We start from the raw sequence: 18,419 nt of genomic DNA, 5'->3' as shown, positions 1-18,419 counted from the left end.
GCTAAAACTTAAAAAATACGTAAATTATATTTGATTACATCCTTATTACACGATAGTAATGACTATACAAGGTATAATAATAAATGAATCGCTACACTTATATCCGGCTAAAACACCCTCATAAATACACATACAAAGTAAAATAAAATTTTTAAAATATATATAGCGGTAATTAAAAAGACTAACGCACCACTCGTAATATTAGCTAATTATAGTACGACACAACTTAGATGTGGCATCGGCAAATTCAATAAAACCGATTACTACCGTTTTACACAACCAATAGAAATAGCTCCCTATCACGCCATTCGACGCTATTCGTCGCTATAGATTCTCGCGACAGAGAAAGCAAGTGCATGTTAATCGATGTGTCAAATTGTCGAATATGTTAGGTCATACGATATTACAAACCTTGAAATAAATATTGATAATTTGGGATAGCGTAATCAATTCGGACGTGATCGGTTTTACGAATTTTGCCTATGCTACATCTAAGTTGTGTCATACTATACGTTTGGCATATAATTATCATAATCAACTATGCTTATAGAATATACAGAGGTCACGCTAACGCGACGATATCGGGCAACATCAATAGCGATCACTTTCATATCTTAAAACATCCGATAAAATCATTTTGGTTACTCTATGGCGGCTAGTCTTTCTCAATCGCCACTAAATACCATGCGTATATTTAGATTAAATTAAAAATGTAAAGATCATATTATCTAGTCTGTTCGCGTTACGAATGCAGTGAGTTGTCATTGTTTACCGGCCTGACTTTTGATTATATAATAAATATAATATTATACAATATGCATACACCTTCACCCTGCTGTTAAAAAAGATTTGATTGGTCAGGGGGCGGAGTAAAGTCAGTAAACAATGACAACTCACTGCATTCTTAACGCGAACAAACTATATGTGATTGTATACTTTGTCGTATAGACCGGCATCGGTTAGTTGAACAACACTGAGTTGGGGTCCTCGTTGTCCATCTGTTTCACGTGTCTCAGGACATCCTTCTTCGTTATGACACCCAGCAGACGACTGAGAGAAAACGAAACATTTACACACATACACACATCCATACACACACATCAATAAACTATATAGTGTTAGCATATTTATTTTAATATGATCATATTTTCTTGTTTTAATGTATTAAAGTATTATCAACATAAATAATTCGATTTAAATAGTTGTTACAATTTGCGTTGATTGTCAACATCCGGTTTTGACTAAACTAAATTGTTTTTAAAATTGATCGAAACCGGATGTTGCTACAGTCGGAGGAGGGGCGTGTAAACATTAAATACTAGGAGTAAGCCTAGAAATGGTCATTCTTACTTGAATCGTCGAATTGGAAGGATCGTGAACCACTTCAGGAGAGATAAAGTATTGATTGTGAGGAGAGTTTTTGTATTATACCAACAATAGTGATCAAATTGCTTGTTACTTAATGAAAAACTACTGAAATATTCTTATAGTATATCTGCCATCAGATCAGTGTTTAAAATTACAAACTAAAAGTACAACAAAACTATTTAATTCTGAGTATTTTTTGTAAATATTTTATATCCTTACCCATTATGAGTGACCAAGGTCTGCCTCAATCCCAGCTTACGGAACATATCCACGACAGTCTCCATGGGAGTCTGGTCGGTGACAGTTATGGGGGCCATGTCCAGTATGCGATTGAGAGGTAAGCTGGGAGGTCCGGGCAGAGGCTGCACGGGGCCGGCGAATATCACCACCGACTGACCAATTATTCCTTCCATTGTGCGCCGAGCATTAGCTGCAATGTTATATATTGTAAATACTAACTCATACAAGTCCAAAAAATAAATAGCATATGTTTATGTTTCAGGCATTCTGGACATTACCAAATAAAAAAGTAATCCCCATATAACATACTAACGAAACGTGTTCCTCGTGTTATTATTACTTAGATTCGTTTGACTCGTACGATCATAATACGTTATTTTGTCTCAATAAATTCGACCAATCTCATACAAAATCAAGGTCAGATTATATATCAGACAGCATAGGAATCTGCTTAATTTTTGGAGCCAAATATTTATTCTATTTGAATAAAGCGATAACGAAGTATAGGTAAAAAAACTTGGTTGGAAATTGAAACGTCTAAATGGAGTTATCATTGAATCTAACATATAATTAGGTACCCTTATTTGCAATACTTAAGGTATATAGTAAAATACTTTACTTATATCATTGTTATATTTTATATTTATTATTATATTATATATTTATTATTATATTATATATTTATTATTATATTATATATTTATACTTTACTTTACTTATTTTTGGCATGTAATGCGGAGGAATGAGGGACATATTGTGAGGAAGGCCTTGAGCATGAATGTGGATGGATATGGGGGTAGAGGACGACCAAGAAAACGATGGATGGACTGTGTGAAAGACATGGTTAGAAAGAATGTTACTTGCGAGATGACGTCTGACAGAGAAGTATGGAAGGAGAAGACATGCTGCGCCGACTCCAAATATAATTGGGAAGAGGGCAGGAGAATGATGATGATATAGTAAAATACTTTCTGCGTCAAATATAACGTTTACCAATAGCAAGGTTGAGGTCCCTGCGCAAGACGAACCCGACGAGGTACTGCGACTCCTTGGAGACGACCACCGGGTAGCCGTTGTGCTCGGTCTCCTTCAGCAAAGTCTCCACGTCGTCCACGGTCATCGAGTCCTGGGTGATCACGGCCAGCGTTTCGTTGCGTCTGGACAAATTACCATCATTTCATGTTATTTCAAATATATATATGTATGTATAATCGCGACACATTCATAATAATAACTTTATATTTGTATTTACATAATATATAGTCACAAGCTTATCAAGCGTAAGTATACATATTAAAATTCGCTATTTAATATTAAATTCGCATACTAATAAGCCAACAATTTAAATGTTGCAAGGCGTTATAAATATGCACCGCATCCTCATTCCCATCGAATCGGAAAATGTAGTTTTATAGTTATATCTCAGCTTTTACATTCTTAACAAAATACACACAGCTTCATGAAAATCAGTCCAGTAGTACTGAATAAGAATTTTAAGTTCTTGTAGTGTAGCGTATACAATAAAATTTGCAAAATCATTCGCCAAGCGCTGCAATGTCAAATGGTGTATGTACACCACATATAAAATAACGCAAATGATAAAAATGTCAGCCTTATAATCGCATGTATGCTTTATATTTGTGTTCGAAAAAAAAAACTCGTCATTTGACGACAATTCGAGAAATAATGTTTGCAGTGCATAGTGTAGCAGCTATTGGCAAATCGCGCAATGAGTCTGTTATACAGGGAAACATTACAGAAAGCACGTTCGCCTGCGCGCAGTCATTCATACTGCAATTATTGTTTTATATCCTTTATACGTACACAAGCAACAAACCCTTAATTCTCACATCATAATAGATATTTCGCTTTGCCACAGAAAAGGAAATACTCATAAAAACTGTAGTTAGTTAGTTTACTTGGTGGTAGGGCTTTGTGCAAGCCCGTCTGGGTAGGTACCACCCACTCATCAGTTATTCTACCGCCAAATAACAGTACTCAGTATTGTTGTGTTCCGGTTTGAAGGGTGAGTGAGCCAGTGTAACTACAGGCACAAGGGACATAACATCTTAGTTCCCAAGGTTGGTGGCACATTGACGATGTAAGGAATAGTTAATATTTCTTACAGCGTTATTGTCTATGGGTGATGGTGACCACTTACAATCAGGTCCGCCAACCTATACCATAAAAAAAAAAAAAAAAAAAAAAAAAAAAAACAAAAAACAAGTTACGTTGTACTCACTTCGGTTGCATGACATCCGCAGCTAGAGATGTGTGCTGGAATTCGTCCTTGCTGTCCAGGAAGGGGTATCCGTTGAGAGCGATGTGAGCGTCGTATATGCCCTGCCGGCCCAGGGCGTCGCCGACCCACTTGGAGGCCATGGCGGCGGCCATCAGCGGCACTATGTATCGGACTCCACCAGTCAGTTCGAACATTATTACCACGAGCGATACTGGAAAAAATAATAACAGGATATCGTTTACAAAAACCATTTTGAGCCTATTAACGTATAACAAATTGTCGTGGAAATCTACTCAATCAAAATAAGTTAACACGTCAAAATTCAATTTATGTCAAATCAGACCTTATTCCATGAACTTAGTCAGTTTGTCTGTTTATTTCTTCAAAGTATTTCTAAAATACCTAAAATATTTCAATTTCAATTTTTTCAAGCTTAAGCAGTAACTCACCAGTCATCCTCGTGACCCCGCCCAGTACAGCTGCCGCGCCCACCATAGCGTAGAGTCCCGGTGTGATGCAATCGTCACCCGTCGAACACTCTCCGGAAAACAGCCATATCTTCGGATAGTTGTAAGCAAGCTGCTCCACTCCTGGGTACAGTAACGTAACGCCGTAAAATATATTCTAACACTAAGATAAGTTTATAAAATCGTCAATATTATATAAGGGATACGTTAAGTTATCAGTAATTCTGGAAAAAATGTAAAACGTAATAATTCCATACAGCTTCATAAGATTGAAAAAGTGTCATTTTAATAGCTTATAGGAAGTTTTAAAAATGACGTTGATTTTATATTCAAGACTAAACAACAACCACGCTACTGTATACAATCAAAGAAATGATTATTTAAACAGGAAACAAGACAATATTAAAGCATATACTACTCACCGATACCCACAATCCTTCCAGCGATGGCACCCAAAGCAAGACTGGGAATGAATAGTCCGCAAGGGACCTTAATGCCGAAAGTGAACACCGTCATCACCAGCTTGAGGATAAGAGCGAGGAGGAGTAGCCAGATGGCTTGGTAAACCCCCGGACCCGCAGCTGCCTTCTCTATTGCAGAATTTACATCAGTGAAGTTTCGGTTGTAATCGCTGCAACAAAGTTACTTGTTTAAATATATATTTTAGACTTGCTATGAAAGTATTGTTTCATTGCCTGAAGACAAGTTTTTAAATTATATAAACTCCAACGAGATCCTTGGTGTCACATCGAAAAAAAAATATTAATTAACTTATTAGGTGAAATTAAAGATCGCCTAAAGATGTAATACGGGCTGCGCACAAAATCCTAGCCCTGAACTCTCGGCGTACATATCGGGTTGTCGCCCGATCATCGAGTGAGAGAATCCGAGGTTGAATCAAAAAGTTCTTGGAATTAATGTCACGCCCAACTACACTTCCCCGAAATAATATTTTATTAAAAGTTTCATGAACTTAAATAATTATTTAAATAGAAACAGTCAAAAGTCTTTAGTCCCTTTGACATGCAATGAACCAGTGTTATCTGGCCGTACCGTTGCCAGCTGTAACTAAACATATTGATAAATACATAATACTCAAAAAAAAGGCACCGAGGTGACATTGACTTCCGATGGGATTGTTCGTTTATACCAATAAATAAAAAAGCACTCAAGCCAATATTTCACGAGATTTTTGAAACACTTCACTGCACTTAAGGTTATAATTGTTTTTGTGCAATAGAACATAATCATAGTCTTCTGGTCTTCTGACGTGCAACCAATGCCACAGCCTCCGTGTTTTATGTGAAAGCGGGTGCTTTCGATTTCATAAAACACGCAGGCCGTAACATTGCCAGCGGAAACAGCAACTCTAATTTTCTTCCCAAGGCAGACGATCCTTTCAAGACACCTTTCTAAAATAATTAATTATTATTAACCTGAAATTTAAGACATCTTGTGGCCTGCATATAAAATACACGAACATAGAAAGATACACTTAGAGCACGAACACAATGCGACTGCTTTTTAAAGAAAAACCGATATTTATCTTTTACCCCGACACAAACACTAAAATCGCACGCATATATGTACGACTATACCAATATCATATTAAAATGAAAAAAGAATGTCCGATAAAAAAATCCAGTTTAAGCATAATCACATCCAATGATTTTTTTTGTGGTACAATCAATGCCACAGCCTCCGTGTTTTATGTGAAAGCGGGTGCTTTCGATTTCATAAAACACGCAGGCCGTAACACTGGCAGCGGGAACAGCCACTGAAATGATTCTGATTGGGCGATCCATTCTTTTCAACACTCGTTTCTAAAAGAATTATAATTTTGTAAACTAAAACATCATGTTGGCGAATGTAGAAAGATATACCAAGAGCACGGGCGTAATATAATCGCGTTCATTAATAATCTTCTGTTCTTCTGACGTGCAATCAATGCCACAGCCTCCGTGTTTTATGTGAAAGCGGGTGCTTTCGATTTCATAAAACACGCAGGACGTCACATTGCCAACGGGAACAGCCACTCGATATTTCTTCAAGACGAGGACAATCCCTTTTTAAGACATGTTTTCAAAATAATCTTTACACGGATATTTTGGATATCATTTTGTCTGGGAATAGAAACAAGCAGGCACATGTAAAATACATGAGCAAAGAAAGATACACTGAGAGCGCAAATACAATATGACCGTTATTAAAAATAAAAACAACATGTATACTTTACTCTGACACAAATAGTATAACGGCACGCATATATTTCTATACCAATATTATATGAAAATGAAAAGAAAGGATACGCAGACATTTTTCCAATTTTAGTGTGGTAGAGTTCAATGATAATCTTTTGGTCTTCTGACGTGCAATCAATGCCACAGCCTCCGTGTTTTATGTGAAAGCGGGTGCTTTCGATTTCATAAAACACGCAGGCCGTAGCATTGCCAGCGGGAATAGCCACTTGAAATTTCCTCACGAAGCAGACCATTCTTGCCAAGCCATGGAAAGTCGGTTAGCTTCGGAATTGATATTGAATACCTACGTTTCCAAAATAATTTTTAACCTGAAATTTTGGATCTCCTGTTGATTATAAATAAAAGCGTGAACCACCACTTAAACACTCAAGCGTAGAAAAATACACCAAGAGAACGAACACGTACGTAGAGCTTTTTAAAAAATATATTCTACACGGACATTTATACTAAATAACCGCACGTAAACACGAATATTACATTCAAGTTATAAAGAACAGACAAAATGACAGTTTTCCACGATTCAGAAATACATATATTTTGTGAAATGGTTCAATAATTTCCTGGCGAATAATCAATGTCACAGCCTCCGTGTTTTATGTGAAAGCGGGTGCTTTCGATTTCATAAAACACGCAGGACGTAACACTGGCAGTGGAAGCAGCAACTCGACATTTGTTCACGGAGAAAACCATCCTTTCGAAGACATTCTATATCCTACAGTTACGGAATCGACATTAATGACGCACGTTTTTAAATAACTTGTAACTGTGAAATTTTGGATATCATGACATAAAAAAAGCAGAAATATCCAAAATACACCAGCAAAGAAAGATACACTCAGGGCTCGAACACAATGTGATGTTTAGTAAAAAAAACACATATACATATTTCTATACCGATATTATATGAAAATTAAAAAAGAATCCCACTGATAATGTACCAGTTTTAGTATAATGGACTGAAATAATCTCTCGTTCTCTTGACGTGCAATCAATGCCACAGCCTCCGTGTTTTATGTGAAAGCGGGTGCTTTCGATTTCATAAAACACGTAGGCCGTCACATTGCCAACGGGAACAGCGACTGAAATGAATCCGATTGGGCGATCCATTCTTTTCAACGCACGTTTCTAAGATAATTATAATCCTGAAATCTAAAACATCATGTTGGCGAATATAGAAAGATACACCAAGAGCACGGACACAATGTGAACTTTATTTAAAATGATCAACACGTAAATTTCACTCTGATACAAACGCCGTAATCGGATGCATATAATATGTCAATACTATAAGAGAATGGAAAAAGGACGCCCACTAAGTGTTCCATTTTTAGTATGACAGAGTTCAATAATAATCTTCTGTTCTTCTGACGTGCAATCAATGTCACAGCCTCCGTGTTTTATGTGAAAGCAGGTGCTTTCGATTTCATAAAACACGCAGGCCGTAGCATTGCTAGAGGAAGCAGGAACTCCAAATGTTCTCAGGAGGGTGACCATCCTTACCAAGCTATGTTTCTAAAATACCTGTATTCCTCAAATTTTGGACGTGATCTCGCCTGGAAGTGAAAACATGTAGACACGTCTAAATTAACAAGCACAGAAAGATACAACGCGAAAACAGACAACACTCTAAGAATTGATTAAGAAAAATCCTACATTTATATTTTAACGAGAAATACAATACCACACAAATGTACAGATTATATCAATACTGTATAAGAAAAGAAAAATAGTTTGCCCAATAGCAGTTTTCCAGTTTCAGTATGATAGCAAGCAGTAATAATCTTCTGGTCTTCTGACGTACAATCAATGCCACAGCCTCCGTGTTTTATGTGAAAGCGGGTGCTTTCGATTTCATAAAACACGCAGGCCGTAGCATTGCTAGTGGGAACATGGTCCTCCTCTTGAGGAAATATCGAGTATATTTCCTCAAGAGGAGGACCATCCCTTTAAAGACATATTTCCAAAATAAGGGTAATCCTCAAATCATGGGTTTAATGTCTCCTGAAAGTAAAAACATGCAGGCTCATCTAAAATCACAAGTAGGTACATGAAGACACTACGCAAACTCAAACTATTGTGGAGGTAGTTAGATATAAATAACATACATGTACATTTTATCCAGATACAAATACTTCGTAACGGCATTCTTACAGATACTATTTTTAAAAAAAGTATAATCAACGTTTTTTTTTTCAGTTTTAATATAATCGCGTTCATTAATAATCTTCTGGTCTTCTGATGTGCAATCAATGCCACAGCCTCCGTGTTTTATGTGAAAGCGGGTGCTTTCGATTTCATAAAACACGCAGGCCGTAGCATTGCCAACGGGAACACCAACTGAAATGATTCTGATTGGGCGATCCATTCTTTCCAACACTCGTTTCTAAAAGTATTATAATTCTGAAAACTAAAACATCATGTTGGCGAATTTAGAAAGATACACCAAATCGCGTTCAATAATAATCTTCTGTTCTTCTGACGTGCAATCAATGCCACAGCCTCCGTGTTTTATGTGAAAGCGGGTGCTTTCGATTTCATAAAACACGCAGGACGTAACATTGCCAGCGGGAACAGCAAATCTAATTTACCTCCTGTGGAGAACCATTATTTCCAAGACATGTTTTTCCGCATATTTCATTATATTTGCAAAACAAATACCGTATTACCACAAGTAACTCGCTTTTCTCGATATTTTGTGTTTTTACCAACTCTTTGCACAAAGCAATGATTAATTGTTTGCGTCAGACTCTATGCAATAAAACCTCCACAGAATTACACAAACATTAAAAATAAATGTCTTCCCAGAAATATTGCTAAATTACACATAATATACGGACTTGTAAGAACTTTTTGATTCAACCTCATTAGTGCAATTAGCACTATTCTCCTTTGTGAATATAGTCATGACAAAAATCGGACATATTTAAACTTTGTTCGAAGTAATCACACACTCTTGTGCCATTATTGTTCTGGAATCCTTAACAGATAATAAATTTATGTTATGGAAAAAATATTATGATTAGCTAATAAATACAATGATATATTACCATAGCGGGTCCGAGTTTGATATTCCGCACTGATTGAACAGTAAGTAGATCAGTTGGCTGGTATTCATCCGCGTGTATGGGTTGGGGTAGGCGATGATAGCGGTGACCAATGTTACCACCAGCACTTCGGTGACCGGGTACTGGCCGAGCTTTGAATACTTGCGGTAGCGACACCAATAAATATTCGCCTTTATGAATATGGTAGCGATGCAGCCCTGGAAACAACGCGTCAGCTTCATTTTGGAAGGGGAAACACTCTGATTACATTCTTTTTAATCTCGACTATAGTTTGTTCACGTTAACAATGCAGTGAGTTGTCATTGTTTACAGGCTTTACTCCGCCCCCTGACCAATCAAATCTTTTTTAACAGCAGGGTGAAGGTGTATGCATATTTGTGTTAAAATTCCAACAAATTATATTTGTTTTAAAGACTAAGTATAATTAATTTAAAAAATATACATTAAAATAAAAAATCGAATCGGGGTGTTTGATCAACAAAATTCTTAACACTATATACAATCGTTTGCGAATCTCAGTTAATAATTAATTAAATGTGAACTTGACTTTGTAATTCGATAAGATTTGATTGGTCAAAGGGGGCGGAGTCAGGCCGGTAAACAATGACAACTCACTGCATTCTTAACGCGAACAGACTATAGTATTTTTAATAGAGCTGGCAACATCAATGTTTTTTTTTTAAATAGCTGTATAAATTAGTATATAAAACCGTTTGAAATAAATAAAGAATTCTACTCACGCCTATGATACCGAGGCCAACAAACGGTATGAGCTCGAAGAATATCCAGGGCTTGTTGTACTCCACGAAGAACAACACGGAGTGCTCGTTGCCGAAGGGGTTGATGGAGCGCAGGATGAAGGCTGCGATCAGCGCGCAGAAGAACGAACGCCATAACGTTTTCAGAGGGAAGTAGTATGAGACCTGGACATTATATATCAGTTACCATCAATATGCCTCTAATGTACAGGGCTATTAGTAATTCGACGTCTATCCGTTAGGAGGTGATAGGGATGACTATTTGCAATAATTTTAACCCCCATATGCATGGTGCAAAAATTAACCATTATTGAGTTATCACGTTTTTTAGCTTTTTTCAAAATTGTGTCAAAAATGCAACTTCATAAATGTATTTAAATTAAGGATTAATTAAAATCAATTTTTTTCTTCTGTTTTATAAAAACGATTAAACACTGGACATTTGTCAATGTTTAATAATTATCTGTCCTAATTTAAAAATTTAAAACTGAAAACTAAATTATTTCAATATTTTCTTGATTTTCTTTCCTCAAAACTGCCTTAACAACAATAAAACAACGAACTTGGCATACATATTATTTTAAAAACATGCCCATTTTGTAGGCTTTCCAAAAATGAATGGAATTTATTGCAAAGCAACCGAAATAAAATGATCAGAAAGGACTTTGTTGAAAAATTGTATTCAAACAAGCACGAATTCGTACTAAAGGTCGCTCTTTTATATTCCCACAAAATTAACTAAAAATAATATGCTATGAAAAAAAATATATGTCACCTCGTCAGATTCTTAACTGTCGAAATTTTGTGAACCGTAAAATATGATAATCTATCGAAGTTAAACTGTTTGATTACAATACAATATAAATATATTAGCTGCGCCCGCGTCTTCGTCCGTGTTTGAATTTAACAAAAAAGTTGATGTAGCTTAAGTTACTCCGCATTAAATTCGTAAAGGAATTTATATTACATGCAATCAAAAAACCTCTATATTAAATGTTTGGCGATGTAGACGATATGTGCTGGGCAGAATAAATAGAATAAAGATTGTGAGTGCGTTTTTTTTACAGTATACAATGAGATGATCGTGAGTATATCATAACTCTAAAATTTCTGAGGGTAATCAATAATACATAGTCATACTGTATTTTCTTGATGTCGTTACATATACTTTTGATTATCGCCAAGAGCTGATAGATTCTGATAGATTTTGGGTTCGGGTTGGGAGTTCTATACTATATAGTACGTACCTCTTCAAGACTGAAGAGCACTCCTCCAATGGGAGCTCCGAAGGCGACGGAGACGCCCGCAGCCGCGGCGGCGGACAGTATCTCGCGTTTCTTCGCTTCATTCCGACCGTACTTCGGGAACAAGTAGGACAGGATGTTACCTGGCCAACGAATACCATTCAAAATCAAAATATAAACTTTATTCAAGTTGGCTTTTACAAGCACTTTTGAATCGTCATTTAACAATTAAGTAAAGCTACCACCGGTTCGGAACCGGCAAGAAACTCAGTAGTTACTCTTTTTCAACATTTAAAAAAATACAGTCATGTTTGTTAATGCAATTATTTAAATTGATTTATCCTGCGTGGAAATCAACAGGTATTAATTCCACGCCTTTTTATCATCTACAAAATCTCGTATCGAATAATACGCCTTTTTTAACAATGTATTTTTTATAAACGATTTGAATTTACGAGACGGCAAAGTTAAAAATATCTGCGGAATTTTATTATAGAAACGGATACCTTGCCCTAAGAAAGATTTATTGATATTATCTCAAATGGTGGTTGGAACGATGCTGGAGAAAACCAGCATTTATTGTATCGTTTCCATTCATTTTAAGGTACATATATTAACTATAATATAATCTTTTTTCATTTGGTAAACTTACCTAAGCAACTCGCTATATGGACCATGGGCCCCTCCTTCCCAAGTGACAAGCCGGATGACACGGACAGAATAAGACCGACCACCTTGATGATGAGCGTCCACTTGCCGAGGTATCCTCTAATGATGAAACCACTCAGAATGGTCTTTATCTCGGGTATACCTGAAAATATATAAAACGTCACATGTGCCGCCAAGTCCACAAACAGTTAATTCGTTTCTTTACTCAGTTTCCGACAGTGAAGGTTTGCGTTCTAATAGACTGTATTTTTAAGCAAATGTACGCAAGAATATGAAGTCATTGTAGTCCTGAATACAAGTGTGGACTCAGAAGCGGCAAAACATAATTTGGCAGGTTGCATTGCAATGCATGAGTCATTGCAAAGGTATCTATAATTATAAATTTGTTTTATCATAACGAAACAATGTAGCAATCTCCTAGAACGTGAGAAGTTACAGCATCTTGGAATGACGTAACGTTCGCATTGCTCATTCCTCAGTCCGATTCAATTCGTACTAAAGATGTAACACGATATATTACAGATTAAATATAAATTCGAAACGATAAGTGCGACATTCATAATGGTATAAACAATGTTTTGTATCTATGCTATGAAATAACATGTTATGAATCACTCAAAGAGATTCAAACTCCAACTCAAATTCATTTATTCTATATAGTCGCATTACACGTATTTATTGACATACAAATTACTACCACCAGTTCGGAAAAGAAAATACCCTGACTTGAGAAGAACCCGCGAAAGAAACCTAAAGTAAAGTAACAGCCTGTAAATTCCCACTGCTGGGCTAAAGGCCTCCTCTCCCTTTTTTTTGAGGAGAAGGTTTGGAACATATTCCACCACGCTGTTCCAATGCGGGTTGGTGGAATACACATTGGCAGAATTTCTATGAAATTTGTCACATGCAGGTTTCCTCACGATGTTTTCCTTCACCGCTGAGCACGAGATGAATTATAAAGGCAAATTAAGCACATGAATCAGCGGTGCTTGCCTGGGTTTGAACCCGCAATCATCGGTTAAGATGCACGCGTTCTAACTACTGGGCCATCTCGACTCTTAAACAAAGAAAGAAAGAAACCTAGCGGCCACAAGTACACGTGTTTGAAAAATAATATAAAAAGTACCAGATCCGCAAGCGTAGGGCGCGAACATCCGGACGAGGGAGGCTGAGAGAGCAGCGAAGAGCAGCGCCCAGACGATGTAGAACAAGTAGCTGATGATGTAAGCTCCGGGCCCGTCGCGAGACTCGCCGAACAGCTGAGGCCAGGTCATCCACTGTCCAGGGAAAAGGGTGTGTCCATATTAAAAAAAATGATATTACTTCAATGGGAGCAACGAGATAAGAGACATTTATACATTTTGCACGTTAGATAAAAGCTAATATTCCAGCTGCACTTTAACAACACATATATTCTTTCAATTAAATCGTATTAATATTTTTGGCTCGTAATAAAACGCGAATAATTAACAATTCAAGTGATAGCACTTTTACGTAATAACAAAAAACGCGTCGTTACGAACTACTGGAATTTGTATTTGTTGCTTCTCCATAATGTAATTTCTCATCTGCTTTTTGTTTTATAATCTGAGCTTATTGTAAAAAAAAATGTGCAGACTATAACGTTATACATGTCCGACATACAAAATAATGTACGCCATGTCGGAGACACGCCCTAGACACACCTGTACATGGATTAAAAATAGCCATTTGTGTTAATGATATGGGCTTTAAATACAATAAAAGGCATCGAAGAGATGTGATCATCATACCTCAGAACAATTCCCATGATCGAAGGTGATTTCATCGTTGGACCAGCAGCACTGCTCCCTGTTGAACCAGAACGCCTGCGGGCAGATGCCGAACTTGAGGTCCGTCATCCATGACGCCCCAATGTCTATAACACCGGCCACGACGCCCGTGCAGACGCCGACGAGGAGCACGCACACCCATCCCGACCACGCGTCGTGAGCGCCCTGGATTTTTAACAAATTAATCATAGAATGAAATGCCGTAATTACGATTTCAAGACATTTAACTTTAAATTTAGAAAACACTAACACAGAATCCAACAATATATGTCATAAATATTTCGACCTATTATACAAATTATAATTCACATCCACTTACTCAGTGAGAAGAGACACGACGTGATGTACAAGTTTTATAGCATACATTCCATATACATAACTGAGGTTACATTTAATAAATAATAATACGAAAGCGAATCAACGAAACAAATCTCATAACATGAAACGATATAAACGAAATATCATAACGTGGAGAAAGGAAAAAAATCAATATTTAAACGCAAACAACCATGCCGCTGAATATTCACGTTTTCTTTCAATTAACTTACGAATTTTATAATAATTTGCAACAAGAACATCGCTAATTCCGCTAAACACTCAATATTAATTACTTTAATGAGATCCCATATAGAGTCCTGTCGTTTCTTCACAATGTATCTGTGTCGCATCCGGTCACGCGCGATGTCCCGCTGCCAATCGATAGTGTGGAAATCATCGTACTGGCCGATCCCCGGGATATCGTCTGTGTCGCCTGCAACATCCGATGCAATGCAATGCAATGCAAATATTCGAAAACGTATCGAAAATTTGTATTTCATTTACATTAAAAACGTAACGGAATTAATTTTATATTAAGTTACAGATTTTGTAAATTAATATCAATCGGTTTTATTAGCGATTGCGAGTTTTCAGAGCAAACAGTTGTTATGTCGTCATAGCGATCTCGACGACAATAAAAGACCGAGACTGGTCGCCCGGCCGTTTTGTTAGATTTATATTCAATATTGCCATAACAATTTTCGATCATGCGCGATGAGTTTTTATTTGCTATCTCTTTTATCTCAAATAATACATACACAAGTAGAAGCAATGGTGAGAAAATAAATGTTTCTTTACTCAAAGTCTTTAACGTCCTATCTGATGTGTTGTACCTGTGTGAACATTACTTTGGAATTCGAATCGTTTTTGTAAAACAAAACCTATAATTTGGAAACATTAAAAAATATTTATTTATGTATCGCATATAATCTCTGAAAATATCTAAAAAAATTATGAAAGTAAGTAACTAACAAAAACGCAAATGACGTGATGACGACGCGAATTAATGTTACCATACAAATCCGAGCCATGTCAATGTGTATGAGTTTTAATGATTTATCAATAATATTTAAATAGTGAATCAGTAATTAATTAAAAAAAAAAAGATTTGAAGCCATCGAAAGTGTTCTGCAAGTTGAAGCTTCTTGAAGGTTAGATATATTTATTTTGTTCTTATATTATCTGTTTTGGACGGGTTGTATTCACAGATATAAACTTTCAAAATTTAAATTTATTTGTGTGAATTGCATAAGACTGAATCAATATTTTCAATAATGTTATATGGAAGATTTCATACATTTTATGCAAAAAGTATCCTGTAGCAAAAAGGAAAACATGGTTGTCTAATATAAAATGTATAAAAACCTTGATTTTAATTGAACAATAACTAATTGTGTATTCGTCATTTTCAATTTAATAATTCTATGCATTTGTTTACATGTATGAACACAGGCAATGGTTATTTATTAATTTTTATGTCTCACTGACTGCAACATAATGGGTGCAATGTATAGGAATATGTGTTATCAAAAATTAATTCAAAATCAAAGGATGATAGCAAAACCCTTATATAAAATTTAAAATAGTAAAGAACAAAAACAAATATAACATTTCAACATACGTAACACAGATTAATTTGTCTTTTTCAATTAATTATTTAATTATATTTATTTTATAATAATTGCCAATATTAAGAATGACACTGCATGTTGTGAGTAGGTATGAATTTCCATAGTGGCAGAAAAAACAACACATTTCAGGAGTTTTTACAGTACACAGCACAAAATATCTGCCGATAGTTTTTCTCATTGTATATAATTACTATTGATAAACACTCGTTGACATATTAGTATTATTTTTACATAATTTATTTAAAATAGTAATACGGATACCAGATGTATCCCCAACCCCTCAATAATTTTTTTTTAATGTCTCCATCGTATCATTTTACATTTAAACAAAAAACTTGTTTGCATTAGTTTTTGTCGAGTTTTGATAGATAATTTCCTTTGTGATTAATATTTGATAAGAAATACAGGTATCTAAAAAGACATATCTTTTGTTAGATGTCGCTGAAATTATAGTGTTTGTTTAAAAATGAAATTGTATATTTTTTAAGACCTTATTACAAACATTTTAAACAGATGAATAGATTTTTTGCACATAATTAAGACATTGTTTGTATTTGAGATTTTGTATCAAAAGCATTCTAAAAATAATATTTGTTTTTTTCATCAATTTAATCGTCGTTTCCAAAAGAGAAAGTATACATTTGAATTTTGAGTCTGAGATTGGCATTAAACTTCTCAAAAAAATCTTAAAACATATTTTTCACAACGTAAAGTGGACTTAATTTGCAGTTTATGTAAATTTTTCATCAATATTATACGTATAAATTCGTTCTAGATTAATATGTAACTTTGTTAAAAAGTTTATTAAACTGTTTATTAAGTCTTAGGATTTTTGAAAATTCCGTCCTCGATTTTAACAAAAATTAATCTATAAATTTATATAAAAAATACAATACATACCTTGCATTCCGGAGAATATAACGGCGTCCCCTGTAAATGTGTTTAACAATTTAATTTAAGTTTCACCGTAAGGCACAATATTTTTTATTTAATGCGGAAGACATATTATTGCTTTTCGCTTGTATATTTTTACGGGTTTCGCTTAGTTTCAAACATAACATAAAACGTTTATTTAAAAAGATAAGGCAATAGATAAGGCTTTGTTAGAGGAAGTATAGATTAAATGAACCAGAGTACTGTCGTGTTCGATGAATGACGAGAGTACAAGCAATCAGCGAAATGTCAAACTGTCAAAAACATTCCGGGGTTACCATGCTTAAAAAAATAAAATCTACCATTCTGTTTATTCAGATTTTTGATATACGTGCAAATATAATAAGTGAAGTGTGTTTAATATGAACAAATAAAAAGTGTTTTCTAATACATTATACGATCATTGAAATTATTTTCGGTATTGTAAGGTTTTCAATTTCTGTATTTAATATTGTAAGAAAAACTTATCATTATAATCGTTATTTGTTTTCAACAATTCATAGCCACTTAATAAAAATATAAAATTAATGATTAAATCATTAAATTAAGTAAAAATTTACTTCTATGTAATTGTATTCACTTTACCTACATCAGCGACAAGTGGTTCAGTATCATCAGTTTCTGTGTTTACTACTGAGGAATCCATTTATTTAATGAACACACAAGAACTAAGAACTAATTGCCACACACGACTAAATTAAATTACATATCAAATATCTTATCTGGTTGATATGAACATTTAAACTGTTTATCGATATGATTTCAAAATTTGTCATTCATATAGAAATAACAATTATTTTTACCCATATTTTCAATTCAAATTAACATATGACAATATATGTATATTTAAATGAATTATTATTACTAATCGTGGTATAAATAATAATAATGTGGATTGTATCCTTTTCAATGGCATGATGCATTAACAGACCATAAAAACAATAAATATATTTTAAATTTGCTTTAAAGAATAACTCGAAATAGTTTAAGTACTACAAATCACGTATTTCACAAAAGCAAACAGGACTAATAAGCTAGATATGAGAATGACTACATTTACTCGTAGTGAGTTTGTGGAACTAACAGTTATCCGGCTGGTCTCTTACCGGCTGACGAACTGAAGTACTGAGCGATGAATGCTTAAAAATAAGAAACAAAACATTTAATTTGCTTCTGTTTCAGACTTCTATATATTTGACTAAGAGAATACTTATAAATCCGTATACATTTTTTATAAATATTATTAAAATACCCTGATAATGAATTGTATTAATACTTGTAATTTTATTTTATTATTTTTAATATAGCAGCTATTTATGAAGATACATATATGCCTAATAATCAACTTTTATTGAAACTACATGTGCTAATTCCATTGTACATAATCTTTAAACTTAACCGTGACTAAACTA

General features: G+C 34.9%; 1 protein-coding gene across 5 annotated transcripts in view; it reads right to left on the bottom strand.

Annotated features, from left to right (window-relative positions):
- Positions 1-614: 614 nt before the first annotated feature.
- The window catches only part of LOC124543042 (H(+)/Cl(-) exchange transporter 3), a 30,997-nt gene continuing 13,192 nt past the window's right edge, over positions 615-18,419 (bottom strand). For 2 of the 5 annotated variants that reach the window (XM_047121053.1, XM_047121055.1), the window contains 16 exons: positions 18,114-18,146; positions 16,975-17,004; positions 14,737-14,876; positions 14,087-14,290; positions 13,441-13,591; positions 12,298-12,456; positions 11,649-11,788; positions 10,384-10,566; positions 9,626-9,840; positions 4,740-4,948; positions 4,300-4,440; positions 3,851-4,061; positions 2,602-2,765; positions 1,588-1,798; positions 924-1,050; positions 615-731 (listed from right to left, as the gene is read on the bottom strand). In XM_047121053.1, the coding sequence (XP_046977009.1) occupies positions 960-1,050; positions 1,588-1,798; positions 2,602-2,765; positions 3,851-4,061; positions 4,300-4,440; positions 4,740-4,948; positions 9,626-9,840; positions 10,384-10,566; positions 11,649-11,788; positions 12,298-12,456; positions 13,441-13,591; positions 14,087-14,290; positions 14,737-14,876; positions 16,975-17,004; positions 18,114-18,146 (2,282 nt within the window). In that variant the 3' untranslated portion in view covers positions 615-731; positions 924-959. Of the gene's footprint in view, positions 732-923; positions 1,051-1,587; positions 1,799-2,601; positions 2,766-3,850; positions 4,062-4,299; positions 4,441-4,739; positions 4,949-9,625; positions 9,841-10,383; positions 10,567-11,648; positions 11,789-12,297; positions 12,457-13,440; positions 13,592-14,086; positions 14,291-14,736; positions 14,877-16,974; positions 17,005-17,592; positions 17,700-18,113; positions 18,147-18,419 lie in introns of those variants that run through there. The other 3 variants (XM_047121056.1, XM_047121057.1, XM_047121054.1) reach the window with 3 other exon arrangements.

The sequence above is a fragment of the Vanessa cardui genome, chromosome Z (genome assembly GCF_905220365.1).
Source record: "Vanessa cardui chromosome Z, ilVanCard2.1, whole genome shotgun sequence".
Taxonomy (NCBI): Eukaryota; Metazoa; Arthropoda; class Insecta; order Lepidoptera; family Nymphalidae; genus Vanessa; species Vanessa cardui.
This window is presented reverse-complemented; position numbering and strand designations above follow the sequence as displayed.